Source organism: Lonchura striata, chromosome 18 (genome assembly GCF_050655825.1).
Source record: "Lonchura striata isolate lonStrDom1 chromosome 18, ASM5065582v1, whole genome shotgun sequence".
Taxonomy (NCBI): Eukaryota; Metazoa; Chordata; class Aves; order Passeriformes; family Estrildidae; genus Lonchura; species Lonchura striata.
The window spans coordinates 13,282,053-13,302,549 of record NC_140720.1 but is presented as its reverse complement, the minus strand read 5'-3'; the positions used below and the strand labels follow the sequence as shown (position 1 = coordinate 13,302,549).

At 39.2% G+C, this 20,497-nt stretch overlaps 1 protein-coding gene across 13 annotated transcripts in view; it reads right to left on the bottom strand.

Moving 5' to 3' along the window:
• QTGAL (queuosine-tRNA galactosyltransferase) overlaps positions 1-20,497 on the bottom strand; it is a 103,745-nt gene that overhangs the window by 24,890 nt on the left and 58,358 nt on the right. For all 13 annotated transcript variants that reach the window (XR_014949352.1, XR_014949354.1, XR_014949350.1 and 10 more), the window contains one exon: positions 7,507-7,602. Coding sequence is in view for 6 of the 13 variants with exons in the window: in XM_085556921.1 (XP_085413047.1) it covers positions 7,507-7,602 (96 nt within the window). In the remaining 7 variants the exon portion in view is untranslated. The remainder of the gene's footprint in view (positions 1-7,506; positions 7,603-20,497) is intronic.

Below are 20,497 nucleotides of genomic sequence, written 5' to 3'. Positions count from 1 at the left end.
TTATATTTTGCAAAGCTACAACTTCTTGAAATACTAGAACATTTAATTCTTTCATGTTTAAATACAGATACTTCTTCCCTACAATACAGTGTTTAAAGGGTCACATGTTTTTTACCAGTCTAAAAATCTCCCTTTTATAAAACCAGGTGGGTCAAAGAAAACATTTAAGTGTGGCAACAACAAAAAGCTGAAAGGTAAGATGACAAAATTTTAAAGGAAAAGATTGAAATACATTTGTTTCTGTAGACAGTATCATACACATGAATAACCAGGTCATAAATCTCAACCTCAATTTGAATCATTCTATTTCAACACAGACAAATAATAAGAGTACAAGTTGAAAAAAAATTAATTGAAATTTTTCCTTGTTACTACAGCTTCTGAGTTTCTTTCATAATTAAGAAAATGAGATTCTCTAATTAAAGTGCTGGACTGGCCCTGTAGTTATGAGAGCAACACAGTTCAGTGACTATTTCTCATCCCCACCAGGCTGAGTAGCCAGAGGGGTGTGGGAGTGAAAAAGAAATGAGACAAAAACTCGCTGAACCCTGGAAAACAACTCCAAACCACTCAGCTGAACATTTGTATCTTGGGAGAAATGAGAATACAACCAAGCTCTGGACTCTGCAGCTCCTGCCCTCACCCTGGTTCATGTGTGACACTGGTTTGGGCCAGGCTCCCACATTCTGAATTAAATGTGCAGCTATTGGTGTTCTTTGTAGACGTTTGTCTGACTTCTGGTTTAAGAGCTGCAATGCAGAAGAAAACTTTTAGACAAACTCATACAATTTATGCTTTATTTGAACCTACTTTGAAAGTCACAAAAGAAATCTGGAGTGGCAGCCAGAAACCATAGTCAGCAAGAACACAAGGAAAACACAAAATCAATTTCTTTCCATTTATCTTGTAGCCCTTTCTATATTTTCCTTATTGTGGACTTTAAGGGAAATACTGAGCCAGAAGAAAAGTTCAAACCTTTTTCTCTTTTCTGGTCACACAGCAGACAATGTCTCAGGGCACAAGTGCAGCAGATGCCAGCTTGCTGCAGGAGCCAGAGTTTGATTGAGATCTATGATTATATCACATACATCTCAGCAATTTTTTCTCTTTTGGATAAGCATTTACATTACTCAAGACAACTGTTAATATGCATATTTAAGATGAGTTATTGCAGAAGTAAAATGACCTTTCAAAAAACGCTTCCAAGAGCTCTTTTACTTTCCTTTAACTGGCAGAAATTCTCTGGAATAAATTGCACTCAGGCCTAGGAAGGAGCAGGTGCCTTGCACTGCTCAGCAGTGGCCTCTCACATTACAAAGGAGCAGCACTGCCACGCATTTTTCAGAGGAAAGATGTTGCCTGTGTTATGGATCCTGCAGGGATGGGACTTCCTAGGGCTCCTGAGCGTGTAAGTTTGCTGCAATGCAAGAGTTCCTTCCCAGCTGAGATCTATTATTGGATCCAGATGGCATTTTAAACACCAGGAATCTTTGAAACAGCACAGCTCTGAAAAAAAAAAAAAGCTGTTTAACCACTAAAGGGATATTTTAATGTATTTTTTGAAAATTAATATCCATGGCTAAAAGTATCAATTACTAACCCAGCATTTCAGCAACAGGCTACCACATCAATAGCTTTCAGCAATAATAAATGCAATTAAATTGCACAGTTTACATGTTACTGGACTACATACAGAATTTTCCATATTATAGGCAAAACCCAACTCCACATCCTCTGCTGCAAAAAGGCATAAACTAATTATAGCTCTCAGAAAAAAGCACAGCCTGCCCCTGCTCTGCTCTAACCAGCCAAATGCAAAATCATAGTTCACATTTAACAGGAGAAGGGTTTCTGCTGACCCAGTATTTTGGGCAGGTACTGTTTGCTGTGCTGATGGGTGCACAGATGAGGGGACTGATTTTTTATAGACCATGGGGTGCCAAGCAGAACTCTAACTTGAATTTAAATACCTCCTTGTTCAGAGACCAAACTAAATTATCTGTGATCCTTCTCTTCCATCTTCTCATTGCTGTTCTCACTCCTGGCAGCGAACTGTGCTCCAACTGCAGCCACCTCAACATTTTCCAAGGAGGTTCAAGCATCCCCCAACAAGCAATTCTGGCTACAACTCTTGCACCTCCACCATCAGTAATGATGAGGAGCACCAGCACGTGTGGTATTCATATGCCCTCTGAACAGAGAAAGACACAGATTTCTCCTGAGAGAAACTGTGAGAGAAGCAGAGAAAGGAGAATCAAAACAATTCTTACCTCATTCCCTGTTTGTGCCCATGGGAATGTGGTATAGAGATTGTTTAGCCAAGGTGTTTACTAAATTAGATTCTGATAATCGTGTTTTAGAGACATTGACCAATTGGATCCACAGTTGTGTCAAAACTCCCAGCAGAGAGTCACAGGTTTTCCTTATTAGTGAATTATGATAGAATTAGTGTAACATAGTAATATAGTATAATAAAGTAATTAATTATCCTTCTGAAATCATTTGAATTCAGACATCATTCTTCCCAGGTGTCAGGAGTCACTTTTACAGTAAGCAGGGATCTTTCCAGGGTGAAGCCTGGAGGTTTCCCTGAGGGGTTTATTATGTTCCCACAGGGATCATCAGCAATTTTTGGAGGAGTTTTAATGCAGTTGATGCCCTGTGCAATGCTGGAACCAAGAACACCTGGTGAGGTCATGCTGGGATGAGCAACAGCAGCACTTGAGGCTGACAGCAATCCTTCCATTTGCCCACTTGGACAGAAACCACCACGGGGCTGTGGAGGCACATGCACAATATAAAAGCTGCCTTTTACAGCTAAAGCAAATAGATGAGAGTGATTCTGCCACAGGAATCAATCTGTCCCAGCTTCCTCATCCATCTCTATTCAGCCTTGTCTCAGTCCCATCTGACTCCCTGCCCTGTCCCAGCTCACAGACACTCTGGCAGAGGTGGCAGATCCTTGTGAGCACAACCAGTGGAGATTTAGCCTGTGCAGAGAAGTCTGACTGGTGAAAATGGGAGATGTATCATTATTTCATTAATACATGCACTTGTAATAAGCAGCAATGACAAACAAGACAGGAGAAATCCATCAATCCATAGGGGAAAAAGCCTTCAGGTTTGGAAAAACTTGGTCCTCCCTTTTGGTCAGGGGCATCAAGGAAAACTGGGCTGCAACTTGGTACACATTTTAGAAACCAGTCAGCACCATCAGGGTAATTGTTGGACAGAAAAAATAGTTTTAATTCCTCAGAGGAGCCTAAAATTAGTGAATGGCAAGAATTAAATAGCTATTAATAGCTTTTCTACAGGATTATCCAAGATATTCTTAAGTCTCCCTTTCTGCAGATCTGTCACTTCATTTCTTGGCTCTCATCCAAATCATGCCTTTCCATCATTTTGCCTTGATTATAGGACCAGGAGCCCATTAGGATTTATTTCATTCTTTAGGAAATAACAGGTTAAAGGAAACTCCAAAAGGTTGCTTTCATTCAAATGTCTTGGCACAGAGAAATGCAGTTAAACAAAGATGATGGGGAAGTCAAATGGAAGGGAGGTGGTAAATTGTAAATTATATTTAATAACAGACCAGCAGAAAATATAGACATGAGGTATGGGGTGAATTTTCAAATAGCTTATAAAGTGTAATTAATCACTGGCTCCACCACTTTTTCTCTGCTTTTTAGACCAAATATTGATCTCTGTTCAGCCTTGACTATAACAAGCCAAAAACAAACAAACAAACAAACAAAACCCCAGTAGTGCCTGTATTTTATCCCAGTTTTCCCCACAGCATCTTGATAGGTTATTTGACAGACTGACAGTATTTTAATTCACGTTCCAAAAAACCAAATTCCTACTTAGCCTTTTACCTCTCAGGCACTATTACAACCCCTTGCTTTTCTGAATGGAATGACATTTGTGTGCTCTGGCAGGGAAACATGGAAAATTGCATCAGTGAGTGGCTAACAGCTACATTTACCTCAGAGCTTTACACATGGCCTACAGTCTCCTGTGCTCAAAAGGATATTTTGACACCTCCTCAGTTTGTGTTTTTTGTGACCTTTTATCACAAAAATAGAATGAAACTGAGCTGCAGACACTTTGTTCAGAGTTTGTATTCAGAAAGGCTGGTGCTGTACAATGCACGATTCCATCTGGGGCTCATTAAGAATAATTTCCCCCTGTTTACACTTTGAGATTAGCTCAGAACTTTAAGGCTGTCACTCCATTTTCAGTTTTCATACACTTAAAAAGGAAGGATAAACACAGGGGTGACAAGAAATTTGGAACCAAGTCGTAGTAAAATTCTAGAGAAAGAGACAAGTTTGGCACGTAACAGTTGTGATGTGGAGAGTAATTCTGCCTGGAGAGAGCCAAGACTGCAATTTTCCACCCTTGCATGGAGTGGAGCCTGCAGGGTGGCAATGCTCATTTATACAGCTCTCCTTGTACTCAGCATTTCTGTCAGACACATGAAAAAAATAACTTTTCTTCACTAATAACAGGCACCTCATCTCCCACTGCACACGACTGGGGAGTTCCCCACTCGAACAGATGATACAGCTTCAAAATCTGCTTTTCACATTAGGCCAGAACACGGGCATTTTTCTCCTCAGCACAATTTTTTTTTGTGATGCTTTTGGACACGGTTATTACTTTTTAACAATGGTGCTACTTTTTAGGAGACACCAAAAACTCCAGCAGCAAAGCCACCCGTGGTAATGTCACACACCAAGTGTCAAATGGGAGTTCTGAAGGGTTTAGGAGGTGCTGCTACTTTTTTCAATAAGGAAGTACTGATTCTTTATCCAAAATTGCTTTAAAATTATTTTATTTTAGTTTCCTAAAAAAGTAAGCCAAAAATATGGTTCATCATGTGACTCTTCTTCCAGCAAGGGATACTGTTTGAAATGTTACTTTATGGGCTTGTGACCACTTCTATTGTATTATCTCAGTCTTAGACCACCATCAGAGCTTGCTAAAATCTTTTCAGTACTCCTGCTTCAATTATCATTTATCAAAGATTACATAAATAAAACCTCTACCATTTTAGTTAATTAATATATAAAACAAACCTTTCAGGTCCTTAGAGACCATTTATTTTGTTTGGACCTAAAAGGAATACACTCCCAACAACTGCAGATCTTGATCAGAAAGAACTTAATTTAAAAAAATGAAAAAAACCTGTTTCACCTAATGAATGACTGGAGAGAGACACACATATCTACCTGGAATTAAAAAAAAAAAGGGGATTACACCATGGTACATCTATTTGTATTTGGTCAGTCCACCCACTCTGCTGCCATGAACATCAAATCACAATTTCTCCCGTGGAAGAATTACCCTCCATTTTTTCCTAAGCACTGAAATACGAAGAACAGGTGTTTGGATTTAATTTCAAATGAGAAATGCAGCTTTTTGGCAAGGAACAGTTTAGCAAACAGAGAAGGCCAAAACATGGAGATTTGTTGGCCTGTTCCTGTGTTTACTTCCAGCAATGTGACACTGGTGAGCCTCATTAATAAACACTAACTCAAAAATGGAGATGGAAGTGATCAGATTAATGCAGATCCTGGCACAGGTCAGAACTTACAGGGATGAGACCCTTCAGAGTATTCTCAGCTCTGCTGAAACACAAAAAAACCTCCTTTGCCTTAAAGGGAATATTTTCAAACGAAAATGAATGAGTTAGAGCAATGCTAAATACTTTGTAACACTAAATGCTCAAGATTTAAGATTCAATTTTGTGTCCTCTAAACCCTCAGAAGACAAAGGTTTGACTTCACTGCTTTGCTCAGAGCTGTCCTGCTCACAGGGTATTTTTCTGAAGGTCCTCTGCATCAGCCAGACATGGACATGTTGGACACCTCACAATAGGGACAAACAATAAATTCAAATTATCACTGGTAATTCTTCAAACCAGAAGGACATATCATGCATTGTGGCTGAAAAATCATCAGGATTAAGATTGTCAGTGTACTACAGCTGAATAACCAGTGGCATAGTTCCTACACAATTACACAGAGAGAGCAAAACAGAGAAAACCCAACTCATAAAAACAAAACAAGGAGGAAAAAAAAATCAAAATGAAAAGCAAAAAGCACAGAACAATAATGTATTTAACTTAACCTCTTGAACTTTGTCATTAGGCTTGCTGTTCTATTGTTGCTGCTGCTTTAACTTGCTTGCTTTCTGTCTGGAGCTCACTAACAACGCTCAAGAAGTCAAACATCCTTCAGAGAGTGAAAATACAATGATAAGAAATAATAATAAAAAAGAAATAAAGAGCATGGGTCAGCAAATGTAGATTGTATTGGGAGCAAGGCACCATTCCCAGCTCTTCCATTCACCCACCATGTAATTAAGGGGAAATCTTTGTACTGCTCTAAACAATTCAGTTCTCTGTCTGCTGTCTCCTTATAATTATAATTTTTTGGCAGCCCAAAGAATAATATTTGTATATCCTCATACATTCACACACATGTGTATATATACACACACTGCATGGCACTGAAGGGCTTCATTTAAAAGCTATAAAAATAAGAATCATCATCATCTGTTGTAGTTTAAATAATTAAATAGGAAATAGCCTTAGCAGATTTTTTTAGAGTGCTAATAAATGAAAGCTTTAAAAAAAAAAAAAATCAGAACCACCCATTTTAGCCCTAAAATCTCACCAAAACCACTGGAAGCAAAACCTCTCAGAACCAAAGCACACAAAATGAATCCAAATGTGTTTAAATTAGATCTATTTGCCAACATATTTCAACTACCACAATAAACACTGCTAACAGACACCCATGGATTTTATTCCGTAAACATGCTGATGAGCTTAAAGCAGTCAAATTGAAGTCATGCAGGAAATTCATAAAGACAAAGAACACCTAACTGTCAGGGAAGGAACATTTCTGAGACCACAGGTATGGAATTTGTGACCTCTCAGTCCTGACCCTTGAGGAGAAGCTACTTAAAATCAAGCACAAGAACTAAGATTGACAAGAGGACAGGTGGATAAATGAGTTTTTGTGGCAATAGTTTTACAGCCCTTCTTTTTTCCTCTCAGGGATATAAATCTTCCTCCTCAGGTGAAGGTACTTTTATCCCTCTGCCATTCTCCACCTTTCTTTCCTCCCAGCTTCTTCCAGCAACCTACCTCACCTTACTCATAACAAAACTAATAGCTCACCTGTTTTTTAGCATCTATTCCAGGGACCAAAGAGGAGCTTGGATGTCTGAAACCTTTAATTTTTCCAGGTTTGCTGACACTTCCAATAGATGTGTTGCAATGCCAATCTCAAGTAGGTCCTTCCATCACCAGGTTTATTCCCAAACAACTTTAGTTGGTTGGAAACTGTTGTTTTTTGTTTTTTTATAATTGTATGACCCAGTTTTTTTAGAGCTTTTTTCATCTACACCCCTTTCCTAGTATTCCTTAATAACAGCTAGAACCTGTTAAACAAAGGGATGGATCCTGGACTACAGATCCTTTGAACCACTCACCTTTCCACCCTCATCAAATCTTCCCACATGAGAAAACCATTCTCGAGAGCAGAACCAGGTTGGCATGATCACAGTAGGCCCATGGGAGGTGAACACCTAGGAAAAAAAGAAAGAGGGGAAAAAAATCCAGTCAGTTCACAAAATGTCAAACCCAGCAGCTGCTGGGGAACAAAGCAGACCTCACACATTCACCTGAAATGATGCCTAACCTTCAGCAATTTCAAGCACTGAGAAGAAAAAGTGCTGGAAGTTCAGCAGGTGCTTTGTGTTGGAAGGGCAGTGTGAACCAGAATCTCCCAGGTGCCACAGCCCAAAAGGTGAGTCTGGTTCTTGCTTCATATTCCATGACCTTCTCTTCTCCCCCAAGCTGCAACACGTGCAGAGCACTTAGAACATTTTTCCAAATTTAGAGTATTATACTGGAGCTGGCACTTTATCAGTAATGGTGATGTTACTATGGAAATTAAGTAATTGAGAAGAATCACGGAAAGTTCAAGTTCTTAAACTGAACCCTACAATTCCTGAGCATTGATTCTTTTTCCATTTTATATTCCTTATACATATATTAAGTATGAACTTTCACTGATCTTTTATTTCTGCCAAAGACACTTAAATCCTAATCAAGCTTGGACAAGTAAAATGCAATTTGTTTTAAACACTACCTGAGTGCTGTGGATTTGCTACCCAGGGGTACCTACAATAAAACATTTTTGGAAAGGAAGAGCTTTAAGTAGAGAAAAGGGAGTAACTATTAAGTTCATCTCTTCATTTGTGACAGCCAAGAATTACACAAATGGGTCTTTGAAGCTTTAAACTTGTTGTAAATACAGCTGTGAAATAAGCCAGACTGTGGATTACAGGAGGCAAACTGGTTCTTTCTTTTTGCACAAGATGAAGTATCCAGGCAAAGAGGAGACTGAACTTGTCAAACACAAGGTGCAAAGTGAAGGCAGGAGCTTGTGCCTGCTTCCAGCAGAGACACAGGAACTGCAGAACACACCCTGGGCCATGAAGAAAAATCCAACTTGAGAACTGCTGTCAGTCAAATGACAGTGCTGAGCCTGTAAGCTGACAATTTCATAGCATGTTACAGTGGTAATATTAATATTCCTGTACATCTCAAGTTCTTAAATGAAGAGTGTACATTTGTCACATGCATCTCAGCATCTACATTTTAAAGGTGCTCCTCTGGATGCCAGCCTGAGGGAGCTCCACAAACTCTTATGTCTGATAACTTCCATTTCCACAGATAAACATGGATTTAAAACCAAATAAAGACACTTACGTCAACAGTCCAAATTAATTAAATCAGAAATTGAATCAAAACTCGACAGATGACCTATTTCCACTTTGCTTACAGGCATCTGCCCAAACTTGAGGGTGAAGCACACAGCATAAGTGAAACTCCAGGAGCACAAGGACAGAACTTCACTGTCCCCAAAGGGATCCTGAGGTGACTCATTTTCATCCAGACATTTCATTCTAGGCACTCATATTTAGTCAGAACAATCCTATCACCTAATGTCTTAACTCATCATCAGGTTGTCCAGAACTGAAATACTCCAGTTCAGAAGTGTTAAATGTAAAAATCTCCCCCCAAGTGTCAGAGTCAAAACAAGCCCAGAAAAGCAGAGCAGCAGTGATTACTCAGTACATGGTTATTAGCTCCACATTAATTACAAGGGCAATTGAGTATGGCCTGAACCAAACAATGACCAAACAGTAATCCCAAAGGAAAACAGCAGCAGGGAGAAAAGCCAGGCCAGAGGGCATTGCATTGAATCTCATCTCTGAAAGAAACAAAAACTTCAAAAGAAAGTCTTGAGCCCATCAGAACCTGTGAAATGTGTCTGGAGAGGCCAGGAAGGCATTTCCTCAGAGCTGCCAGGTCCCTCAGGGATCAGAAATGCTCTTCACCTCAGGGATGGAGCTCCATGCAATCAGCTGTGCTCAGGTGCCAAGAGCATCCCTCCCAAACATCCCAGGAAAGGAGTGTTCCACTGGCACAGACCCTTCCGTGAAACCAGACAGAACAGACCTGAAACATTTAAGAGAAAACATCCAAAAGGCACTGATGTTAAGGCAGATGATGATTTTACAGCAGACCATTACAGACTGCATGCACCATCTCTGCTAAATCCAGCAGTGTTCTATGGCTCCCTGTCCATCTCAGCACAGACACCAGAGGAGAATCACATGGGCAAAACAGAGACTGATGATGCCACACATGATTTCAGGATCTTATCCTTCAAGAAGGTTTTTAAATCTGAACAGCACAGCAGCTGAGAGTCAATGAATTGGCAAATAAACATTTCCTACATGAGTGCTTACAGTGTAGCATCAAAACTGACTTTAGGAAATTTACCTGTGCTGCTGTCACAAAGGACAAATTCACACTACCTTGTCCCTTGCTATGTAAAAATAACTTTAGTGAAGCTGAAATTCTCTTTGTTGTTGTTGTTAGCTTAGTCTTCAGCTGAATCTCCTGATCCAACAAACCCTAAATCAACAGTAATACCACAAAGGAGGATGTAGGAAAACAGGGCACCAAGCAGAGAGAACAAAACCCTTCTTATCTGCACCAGTAGAGATGATCCAGAAATAATCTTTAATCTGATGAAACTGCTAAAAATCTACATTTATGCCACATCTACATTAATTGAAGAGCTCTCCCACTCATCCTGCCTGTGGCTGCACACCCCAGTCACAGCCCTGGCACTCGCCTGACCCCAGCATGGATCAGAGCACTACATCAGTAAAAAGCCATTATTTTCCTTGGTTTTAGTGTTAGTTTTCTACAGCCTTCATTCTCTGAATCAGTTCACTGTGGGGTCAGAGCAGCAATACCACTGACACACTGGAGAGGGAAGGAAAAGCTTTGGAGAGGAAAACAAACCCTCCCTTTTTGGTTACTGCCCACAGTTCATGAGTCCAGCTGTAACACAAAACTGCATCCTCTGAATACCCACCCTGATGGGAGGAGAACTGGCCAGGAAAAACACTAACAACTGTTCTGAAACACTGAGGCATCTGCCAAACTTCTGAAAACCACCTTCCAGAGCTTTTGAAATTTTATCTTCAAGAGAAAAAAAAAAATAACCTCAACCTTCTGCACTTTGGAAATTCTATATTTCACCTTGGTTTAGTCTGATGGGAAAATTTCCTCTGTATTTCTTTTTTGTCTATTCTTGTCATAAACTCTTGCCAAGGTGTTAAAAAATGGTCAAATTGCCTTATTCTGTGATAAAACCTGCAGCTTCTTGCTTTGTGAGACTGACACTCCAGATTTTATCCATAAATCTTTTAGATTGCATGGACTGGAACGAGAGAAACAAAAAGGACATGCTAGTCTTAACTTGACAATCAATCAAAAGCAGAATTTAAATGATGGTGCCATGAACTGTGTTTGGTTTTCTTGGAAATATCCTCCAACTGTGCTTAACAAATGTCTTGTGTCACCTTGGAACACCAGTGGGTTTCCAGACCTCCTTGAGGAATTAATTCAGGATTCTGAAAGCAGGCTGGACCTGTGTGTGAACCTTTCACACACAGCTGGATTGAAAGATTAATGCTTATTGATAATACTTGTTATTCATTACAGTACACTGTATTCTGTAAAAAATATATTACTATTTCATATTAAAAACCAGAAGACGAAGGTATAAATCTATTCAGGTTTTGAACTCCTGAAGAACAGTGTTGTCATAACCTTAATTGGAATCCATCTCCAGATGATGGGCTCAAATTCCTATTTCAGCATCTTATTTACTAAATTATTTAGAATTTTTATAACTAGCTGGGTTTATTCCAAGGATCAAGTAGCAAGTAATTGAAACTGGTTTGTTCTTGTTCACTGTTTGGCTATTGAATTACATCCAACTGTTACACAGATTCTCTGAAAATAAATCTAAAGAATACAAAGAGCTGATAAAGTGACTTTCATTGTTGTGTTTCAAAGCTGTCAGCAGCACATGGAACTCTGGTTCCCACTGATGCTCAGTGCAGGTCATGCCAGCATTCAGGGCAAAATTTCAGTTCCAGTACAGGGAAAGGCATCTGTGTGTTTACAGTAACTTCTCAAGAAAAGCTCTCCTTCCTGAAGCACCAAATCAAAGTCTAACAGCAGTGTTAAAATCAGATATGCAGATGGTGAAACAACTTTATCACATCAGATACCATCAAAACCAGGCAGTTCACAAAAGCAGCAGATTTAATCACAGGCCCAGACTGCTTTCCAAAGCAAGGAGCTAATTCCCCAAAACACACCACACACTTAATTCTATGCTACAGCATCTTTCAAAATTATATCCACACAAATCAAGGATTAGACACAATCTCCTCTGTTGAGACCAATGAAGCTTTCTAATATGCAGGGGCATGTATTATTATTAGAAGGTGAAAAATAAAAGAAAACAAATCCCACGGGGAGGGCTACAGTGATTCTGTAAGCAGACCACAGACTGAGGCATCCCTCCTGCCCTTGGGTGAAGCAATGATGTGTTGAGATACCTGTGCACTAATTCAGCAATGAAAGTACCAGGACTTTGTTACTGAGGTGTACCAGGTTCACATCCACAATCAGGTCTGTGTTAGTGTGAGAGAAGAGCTACAGAGGCAGGGAAGAGGAAAAAAGACTCTTCTCTACATCATGGGCAAAGAAGGTTTTTCAAAAGAAAATAACTGCAATGAGCTTTATGGAGCTGTTAGGAGCCCAAGCAGGCAGTGTGGAATGGATTCCATGCAGTTGGTTTCTGTTGTACTGAACTGCTGTGCCCTTTCCTGGGCTTGTACAAAGAACTGCCTGTGTCACCTCATCACTGCAAGCTTCCAGAGCAGCTGAAAATCCCTCTCTAAAAAAGCTGGAATCCAGCACAGCAAAAAGCAGATTATTGAAATAAACCATACCATGCCCCTCTGTGCAGAAAAGCTGGTGTATACACAGTAATTCTGGTGCAGGCCTGACTGAAAATCAGTGTAATATTTAGCTTTCACAATCCCAAACTCTACTAAACAACAAAACTAATCAAAAAGAGTAAGAGAGTCCTGAGAGCTGCTAATGCCAGTGAAAGCAGAGAGCATTCAGCACCTCCAGGAAGGTATTCCTGCTCCTGGAAAATTTATGACCAACAGCTCCCCATGATTTCCTTTGGATTTGAAGCTTGAATGAAGGCTGGATTGTCTCAGAGTTTGCAGGCAACACAGACCAGAGCCAGTGAGAGGAGCTGTGAGATGATGCTTTCTCTGAAGGCAAAGGGCACAGCAATGGGAGGAAAGCTGGGGAGAAAAGCTGAATTTGGCTGAACTGCTATAAAAACCACCCCGCTTCCTCACTGTTTATTGCATTTCCAGTGGTTTTCACCATGCCTTTCACTTTCAGAAAAGTATAACAGTCCTCTTTACAGCTGCACAACCATTATATCAAAATAACAAATTTTTACAAATAGCATTCCCTACGTGAAATAAAATGTTCACACCAAGTCTCTGCAGTGAAACCATGGAATGAAAATTGGGGTGTGAATCAGCAGGGCATCACCTCCTCCTGACATCTCTGCCTGCAGCAGAGCCCCACAAAGGATGAAATGCTGGGTAAAAACTCAATATAGCAGGCTGCTCTTTACCTATGCTATCAGATTTCCTTAAAATTTGCTGCTGAAAGCAAAACTGTTTACAAACTTGCTACAAGCAAATATATTAACTTTGGGTTTCTAGTCCAATTCCTATGGATTGAATTGGCTGTGGCTTTGCTTTTTGTGAGCCAGCTCCTGCCAGCCCCATTGTGTGGGATAATTGAGGGTCGACCACAGTGCTGAATATCTCTGTTTTGTAGCTGAATGCCCAAGAGCAAGCACCATTCTTCTGGAGGTTTTTAGAGCTTTTTCCTGCTAATGACGATGAATTAACCTACTGCTGAAGCCAAAACAATAGCTGCAAGAAAAGGAAACAGCCTGTATGATTTTAGCATGTCTTACAGCTTTTTTGGGGGGTCTGTAGGCTACTAAAAGTGGTCTTTACAAAAAGGTTCTCTAATTCTTGGAGATTTTCCAGTATTTAAAGAGTCAAGTATTTACAATGGAAGAATGACTCCATGCAGTAAAATAAAGCATTCTGCACCAAGAGGTTGTCTTCTTGGCTTGCTGTTTGTGCTGAGGTTTTACTACAAAAGAAAGAAAAATCTTCTTAAAGTCATATTGGCAGGTTCTAAAGTGTGATTAGAACAAACAAGGAATCTGCTAAGAAACAACACTGATCAATGCTGATGTAAAATAAGTCAAAAAAATTACCTTTCCATTTGACTTGTGGAGTCAAATTCCATTTCGAATTCTCACAAGTTGAAAACGGAATTTGTCTTCCATATTTGTGACTGATTAGATAGCATTTAACAGATGAAAATATAAACAACAGAAGTATCTCGCTGCATGGTGTGCAGCTAAAAAATAAAACTGTTCTGCTGTTAAAGTGCATGATGCTTGTCCATAATTAACAAACTTCCCTAAAAAGTGCTCACAAAGAGGAAAACAATTTCCCATAAAACTCAACACATGAAATTTTTCTACATACCAGCTCCCAGAATTAATGTTCGGCTGAAATGTGAGTAAACCTCCTGGCAAAGCACAGCTCCAGCAAATTTTAAAATGCAGGTATTCGGAGAGAGAAACATGAAAAAACTTCTGAGTGTTCAGGATTATCTGAGAGTGTAACAAATCCTTCATACTAATGCTCACTGATTCTCTTCTTCCAATAAAAGCTCATGCTATAAAAGTTTTATGCAACTTGGAAGTGGGGGACACATGACCTTCAGTTAAATGAAAGAAATACAAGCACCTTAAAAACAATCATCAAACTGTAGGGAAGGAGATCACTTTTGAATTTGAGAAGTTCAGCTGTGTGCTAATGTACATGCAAAAGACCCACAGGAGGAGTATTAAATATTCATGCAAACTCGCTGTATTTATTCCAATATAAATTATATTTATTTTGTGGTTTTCTTTCTCCCCTATAGACTTTTACCCTTTAGAGAAGGCAAAAGAGAAAACTTAGATCAGATCTTAAACTCCAGATTCTGATTATCTGATTAACAGCTGCGATAGTAGAATGTTTTCTTTAGGAAATCAAAGCAAACTTTACCCTAAATCTCTCCCTTATGTCTTCCATCATATTGCAAGTCTTTGGGGAGTATCAAAGCACCAAATGCATTCCAGTGCCTTGAGAGTGTTTGATTTGAGTTCTGCAACCCTTCAGAACTGTGAATGGGAGAACAAGAAAAAGACAGAAAATAAAAATGTATTTTAGAAAAATAAATGTCACTGCTAGTGCAGAAACATTAACAGCAGATTTTACAGGGAAAATTTAGAGATCTCAGGATCTTGGCCTTCTGCACATTGTCTCTAATCTTCTATCTCACAACAAAATAGATTAATACTGAGAATAAAAAAAAAAATCACCTCACTACCAGCTTTTACACACACTTAGATTTTTGATAATGAAAGGGACCCAATCCATTCATCCAGAACCCAGTGGCCTCTTACAGGAGTTTGTTTTTCAACAGTGCAGGAGACACAGCTGGAAAGACCTCAACCAACCCTGAGCATTTGCAGAGATAGAAATGAAGCGCCCATCAATCTGTAAAAGTCTGAGACAAACCAGAGCTGGGAGCACTACAAAGCTTTCCCTCCTCTCTGCAGTCTCCTGTTGCAGCCTCCCCAGTCATTTATTGATGGCTTTAGATGTGGGATTTGATTTTGTAGGTTCTTCCCTTGCTTCCCAATCAGAAACACGACCAACATTTCATTAATTTGCGCCTGAGTGTAACCTCCAAATTCTCACAGCCTGAATTCCCACTGTACCTCTGGGAGTGCACCACTGCTGACATCCCTTCCTAAAATTCTGCCTGAACTTGGCATTTCCAGTCCCTGCTTTGGAGCAGCTACTGCTCAGACAGTCATTCAATCTAGCCAGCATGTTAAAATATTTTTAAAGAATTCAGGGATAAGAAAGAAGGTAATTAACATCTTCAGATCTTCCAAGTAGAGGCTGCTGTGAGTTATCAAGGCACACTGATAACTGTTGATTTTATGCTGTCCCACTGCACTGGGATAACACAAAATCAACAATAATGAGGATTTGGGTCTGGGTTCAGCCCAAGGTGGAGATAAAAAGCAAGCAGCTCTCTCCACAAGGGAGAATTTCTGCCATGGGGCAGCTGAACTCTGCAAGAGCTCTGGCAGCATCTCTAATGAACACAGAGGAGCTGCAGAGGGCTTCTAAATTCACCAGTTCACCTTTGAAGGGCCTGCCTGAGCCTCATGGAGCTGTACATTCCTACAGTCAGACTGCTGTCATTATCCTGAAACTGATGGAATTATTCTCTCCACTAAGATTAAATTAAATTTTTAAGAAATCATCTCTTAAAAAGTGGCTTTAGCATAAAATACGAATCTGGTAATAAGCAAAGTGCAGCTAAAATGATCAAAGAATTAAGAGGAATCCAAATGTGCTACAGAGATGATTTTTTACATTCTTTTTAAATATCATCTTCTTGTCCTGTACTGCAGAAATTTTCACACCAAAAGGAGAGTAGATATTTACTATATGGCCCTCAGCATCTCCCATCAATAAATAGTAAGGGCATCTGCATTAAAGGGTCTTGCTATAATATCAGAGCAAAACTATTAATAGCTATCTAAAGGAAACCACCTGAATCAGAAAAGAAAACATTGATTTTTCATTTGCCAAGAAGCTGAAAATCAGTAAAGGAAGCAGATGCTACAGTTGTACTTAATGCAATTTAAATTTTAAAAACAGAACAGCAGTTTTGGCTATACTGAAACATGGCTGCAGCACCAGCTGGGAAGGATCTGCTAAGCAGCTCTTGTGATTTATACCTTTGAGAGCTCCATGGGTCACTCAGCATAAACACCCATGTTTGTCTCACACATCCTGCTAAAAATGATTAAGATTAAAATGAGGTTTCAGGTCTGTGAACTACAAATTCTGAGAAAAGGTAGTGTAACACACACACACACACAAAAAAAAAAAAAAAAAAAAAGCACAATTACAATGTATCTTAGAAATACTCCAGTTAAAAAAATTAATAATAATTATTTCCTTGTCATTCCTTCATAGAATTTAAATAAAAGCTTAGATAATTTCCCCCAAATTCCCCAAAATTAGAAACAAGAACTTTGTGTGTGCTACTTATTTATCACAGTGACAAACAACTGCAGCTTTGAAACTGAAGTACAACGTCAGCATAAAAAAGATCAAAAGGAATGAAATCAGATTTCCCCATAGGGTTTTATCCAACTTAGCTTTGTATTAAATAAAATTCTGTGTATCAACAATGAATTCCTATTTCTTATAAAATACATACTATAACCTCTTTTTGGTTATGGAAATGGGGATCTCTGCCCTTTTTAAAACTGCACTTCACAAGCTGATCCTACATAAAAATAAACCAGAACCAGAAGGATCTGAGTACAGCAGTAATGAAGTCCAAGTTCTAAAATCAGCAAAATCTCAGAAATAATCTTTTAATCTGATTCAGGAAACCATTCCATCAGCAGCATGTATGGCAGGAGGCAAGCTGCAAATGTTGAAATATTTAGCCAGGTTGAGACATTTATGAACAGCAATTTTGTACACATGCATATGTTATTCTGCCCCAGAAAAATTGTTTTGAGATTGCAAGGAGAAAAAAGCAGCTTTTTCAAAGGAAAAAAAGGGATGAAAAATGATGAGCCTCTTGAAAAACAGGCTAATTCTTCTATAAAATACAGATATTTATGTTGTGATGGTTACTCACATCATATCCGCTAGCATCAAGTCACCTCTTCTAATTTGAATTCAGGAGAAGAGCAGCAAAATGTGATCTCCCAAAACATTTTAGCCAAACAGCCAATTCCATGATAATAAACATCATCTTCTCCTTCAAAAGAAAAACAATAACAAAACAAAAAAATCCAACAATAAAAAACCCCCCGAAAACAAACCCCACAGAAACATCCCCAAACAAACAAAACAACCAAAAAACCACCTGAAAAACAAACAAACAAAACCAACAAAATAAAACCCACAAAAATTAAACCCACCAAACTAAAAACAACTTCAAATACTGCCAAAAGTGATAGAACTAAAGAGGTTTAATACCTCCAGGACTTGTAAATTCAACTAAGACTGTGGAAATGACATTTGAAAGCCTGTCTGTGTCCGTGTAGGGATGGCCACTGAGGAGGAATTCCTGCAGCAGCTCTCTGCTCTCAAACCTCCAAACTCAGCAACACCATGCCTAAACAAAAAAATACAAAATACTGCCTGGCAAGTCCTACTTGCTAATGCAAATGAACAGGAGACATCACCACTTGAAAGCTCATGGAACACAAAAAGTTGTTGTGCTCAGCCAAAATTTCAATTTGTTTTCCTACTCCAGTGAAACATGAGAAAACTTAATTTTAGGAGGAGGTAGAGAATATGGTGCTCTGGTTTTGCTGCTGTTTGTACTGTACAGCTGCCATGGGGGTGAGAAATAAAATACCCCCTAGGCTGAGAAGGACATCCCTTGGGTATCAGAGATCCCAGCAGCAGAGGAACAGAGGGAAGAACTTCCAGGTCCATCCACACACTTTGGGTGCTCCCCTGCACCAGGAGTGCCAAGATTTCAGCACTGGCACTTCAAGCACTTTAATGTGAATTGGGCTGTTTATAATAACCTCTTCCCTTCACTTCCAAGGGGAACTTCTCACATGTTTCATACTGTACCACGATGCTGTGTTTATACCAGCTGCCACTTAGGAAAGACATAAACCAGCTTTATATACAGTATCTGCAAAATGTAAAGTTAATAAGTGTTACCAAGCAGCTGGACAGTATTTTAATTCAATGGGAGACGTTTCTGTTTCCACTTACAGCAGTGAAAATCTGGACTACCTTCGCTGACTTCAGTGGAATTGCTGCATCCAGTGCACAGCTGATGGGATTTTTGTATTTCTGATCCATCCTAAAGCTCTGTTGCACCTACAAGTTCCCTGCAGGCAGGCAGAGAGGCTCTGGGAGGGGAGGAGGGACATTAGCAAAGGTCTGGTGTCCCCCCAAGCCACATCAGGGAGTCAGGAAAATTATTTAATCACTAAAATAAAACTCATTGTCATCATACCCAGAACAGAAACATTTCTGCTGCAATGGCCTGCCGAGACCCCAAGTCATTTGGACATCAAGACCATACCTGAATGTTTTCAAGGAAGTATAATTATTTTAGAGCACAGCTGCAATTAAAAAAAAAAAATTCTATTTTTATACACACTGAGCAAAATAGAATAAATACACTGCTTCAGCTGGAACAGACCTACAATGATCATCCACTGCCTTTTTTGTCAAGAAAACAAAAAATAATAAAAGAAAAAAAAATGGAGAAGACTCGAAACTTTCTCTGCTGTCACAGCTGTTCTGGGCTTTGAATTCTGTTTAAATATTGTTCAGTCTATCAGTCAAACATTCAGAAGAACACACAGCTGAGCAACAACCACAATCCCTGGACCCTCTCATTTCTTCTGCACCCTGAGACCCCTTCACACAAATTGAAGTAAATAAATGAAGTGAAACTTTTAAGATCAATGTTATGATCTAAGTATTTCTGGCAGAAGTACACTAATACAATCTGTAATATTATGAAATTAGTTAACAAAATTCTACTTAAAATGAAAATATTTATACCTTAAGGTGTTAGTTTATCTTTGGAGCTACACAGGAGAACTATCAGTAATTCAAACCAGCTCATTCAAGTTAAAACCAGCATGCTTTCCCCCCAAACCCATGCTTTTGCTAATCATGGCACTTTACAGAAATTGCAAATTACTCCAGCTTTGGTAGTAGTTTACAAAACACTAATATCAATGTTACTGCATTAAACTGTGTATAAATCAGAAGTGTATAAAGCAGAATGGGTATGTAGAGACAAGTTTCTTTTACCCTGCAGTGTTTTAGCAGAGGGAACCAACTTTTAAATCTCAAATGGAGTTTTTCAGTGATGAACATCGATACAAAAATTTGCTTTTCAAGCATATTTAATTCCTTTCATTTTTGGTAAATATCTGGGTCAATGCTCTTTTTGACTGAATCAAACAATGCATATTTTTGACAAGTTTACTGTTTCACTCATTTTATCAGTCTTATCACCTGTTGTCACAATAGCTTTGTAATTGTATATTGTCCTAGACATAATTTCTTTTCTTTCTAAGACAGATTTACTATTGCTAAGACTAATAAGGTCAGTAATTGGTATTGTCCAATTCAACATTTCTCATTAGCCAGCTGCAAACTCAGGATACCCTCAGCATTGCAGCTGCTTCACAAATCCAACCATGATTCTAAACATCAACATTTCAATCAGCAAAAGAATTTAAAATCCAAATCCATTTCATATTAAAAATCACAATCCTGTCAGGAATGTCCTTCGTGTTGTAAATATTTCCATTTAGCCAGAATAAACCATTCCCTGGACAAAACCAGGAAAGCAAGGCTTTCTAAAGCAGGAGAGAATGAAATTTTTTATGCTGTATTTGCTGTATTATGCTATTGCTGAGCATGCTATTTCAAAAGCAGTCTGAACCAATCCAGTTAATGCTTCCCAGCTCCTGGATGAGCCCTCAGACAGGAAAAGGACCCCACAGCTTTACAGTAATTGTGAAAATGCAGAAATGCATCCTCTGCTACTGTGTGGGGCTGTGCTGTAATTCATTTCCAACAGCTGGAGCAAAGCATTCCTTTGCCATTTTTGTTGCTTTTCATAAACAGAAGGAATTGTCCTGGAAGCCACTGGCCCGTGTCCCAGAGCTCCAAGGCTGTGCAGCCCTCGTGCAAAACTGACCCTGGTGGCCACCAAGCCACCCTCACCTCCCTCCTCAGCAGGACAGGGGGAGAACAAGATGAAAAGCTCATGGGTCAAGATAAAGGCAGTTTAATAAAAACAAAAAGCCAAGGCTGAGCATGGAAGCAAATG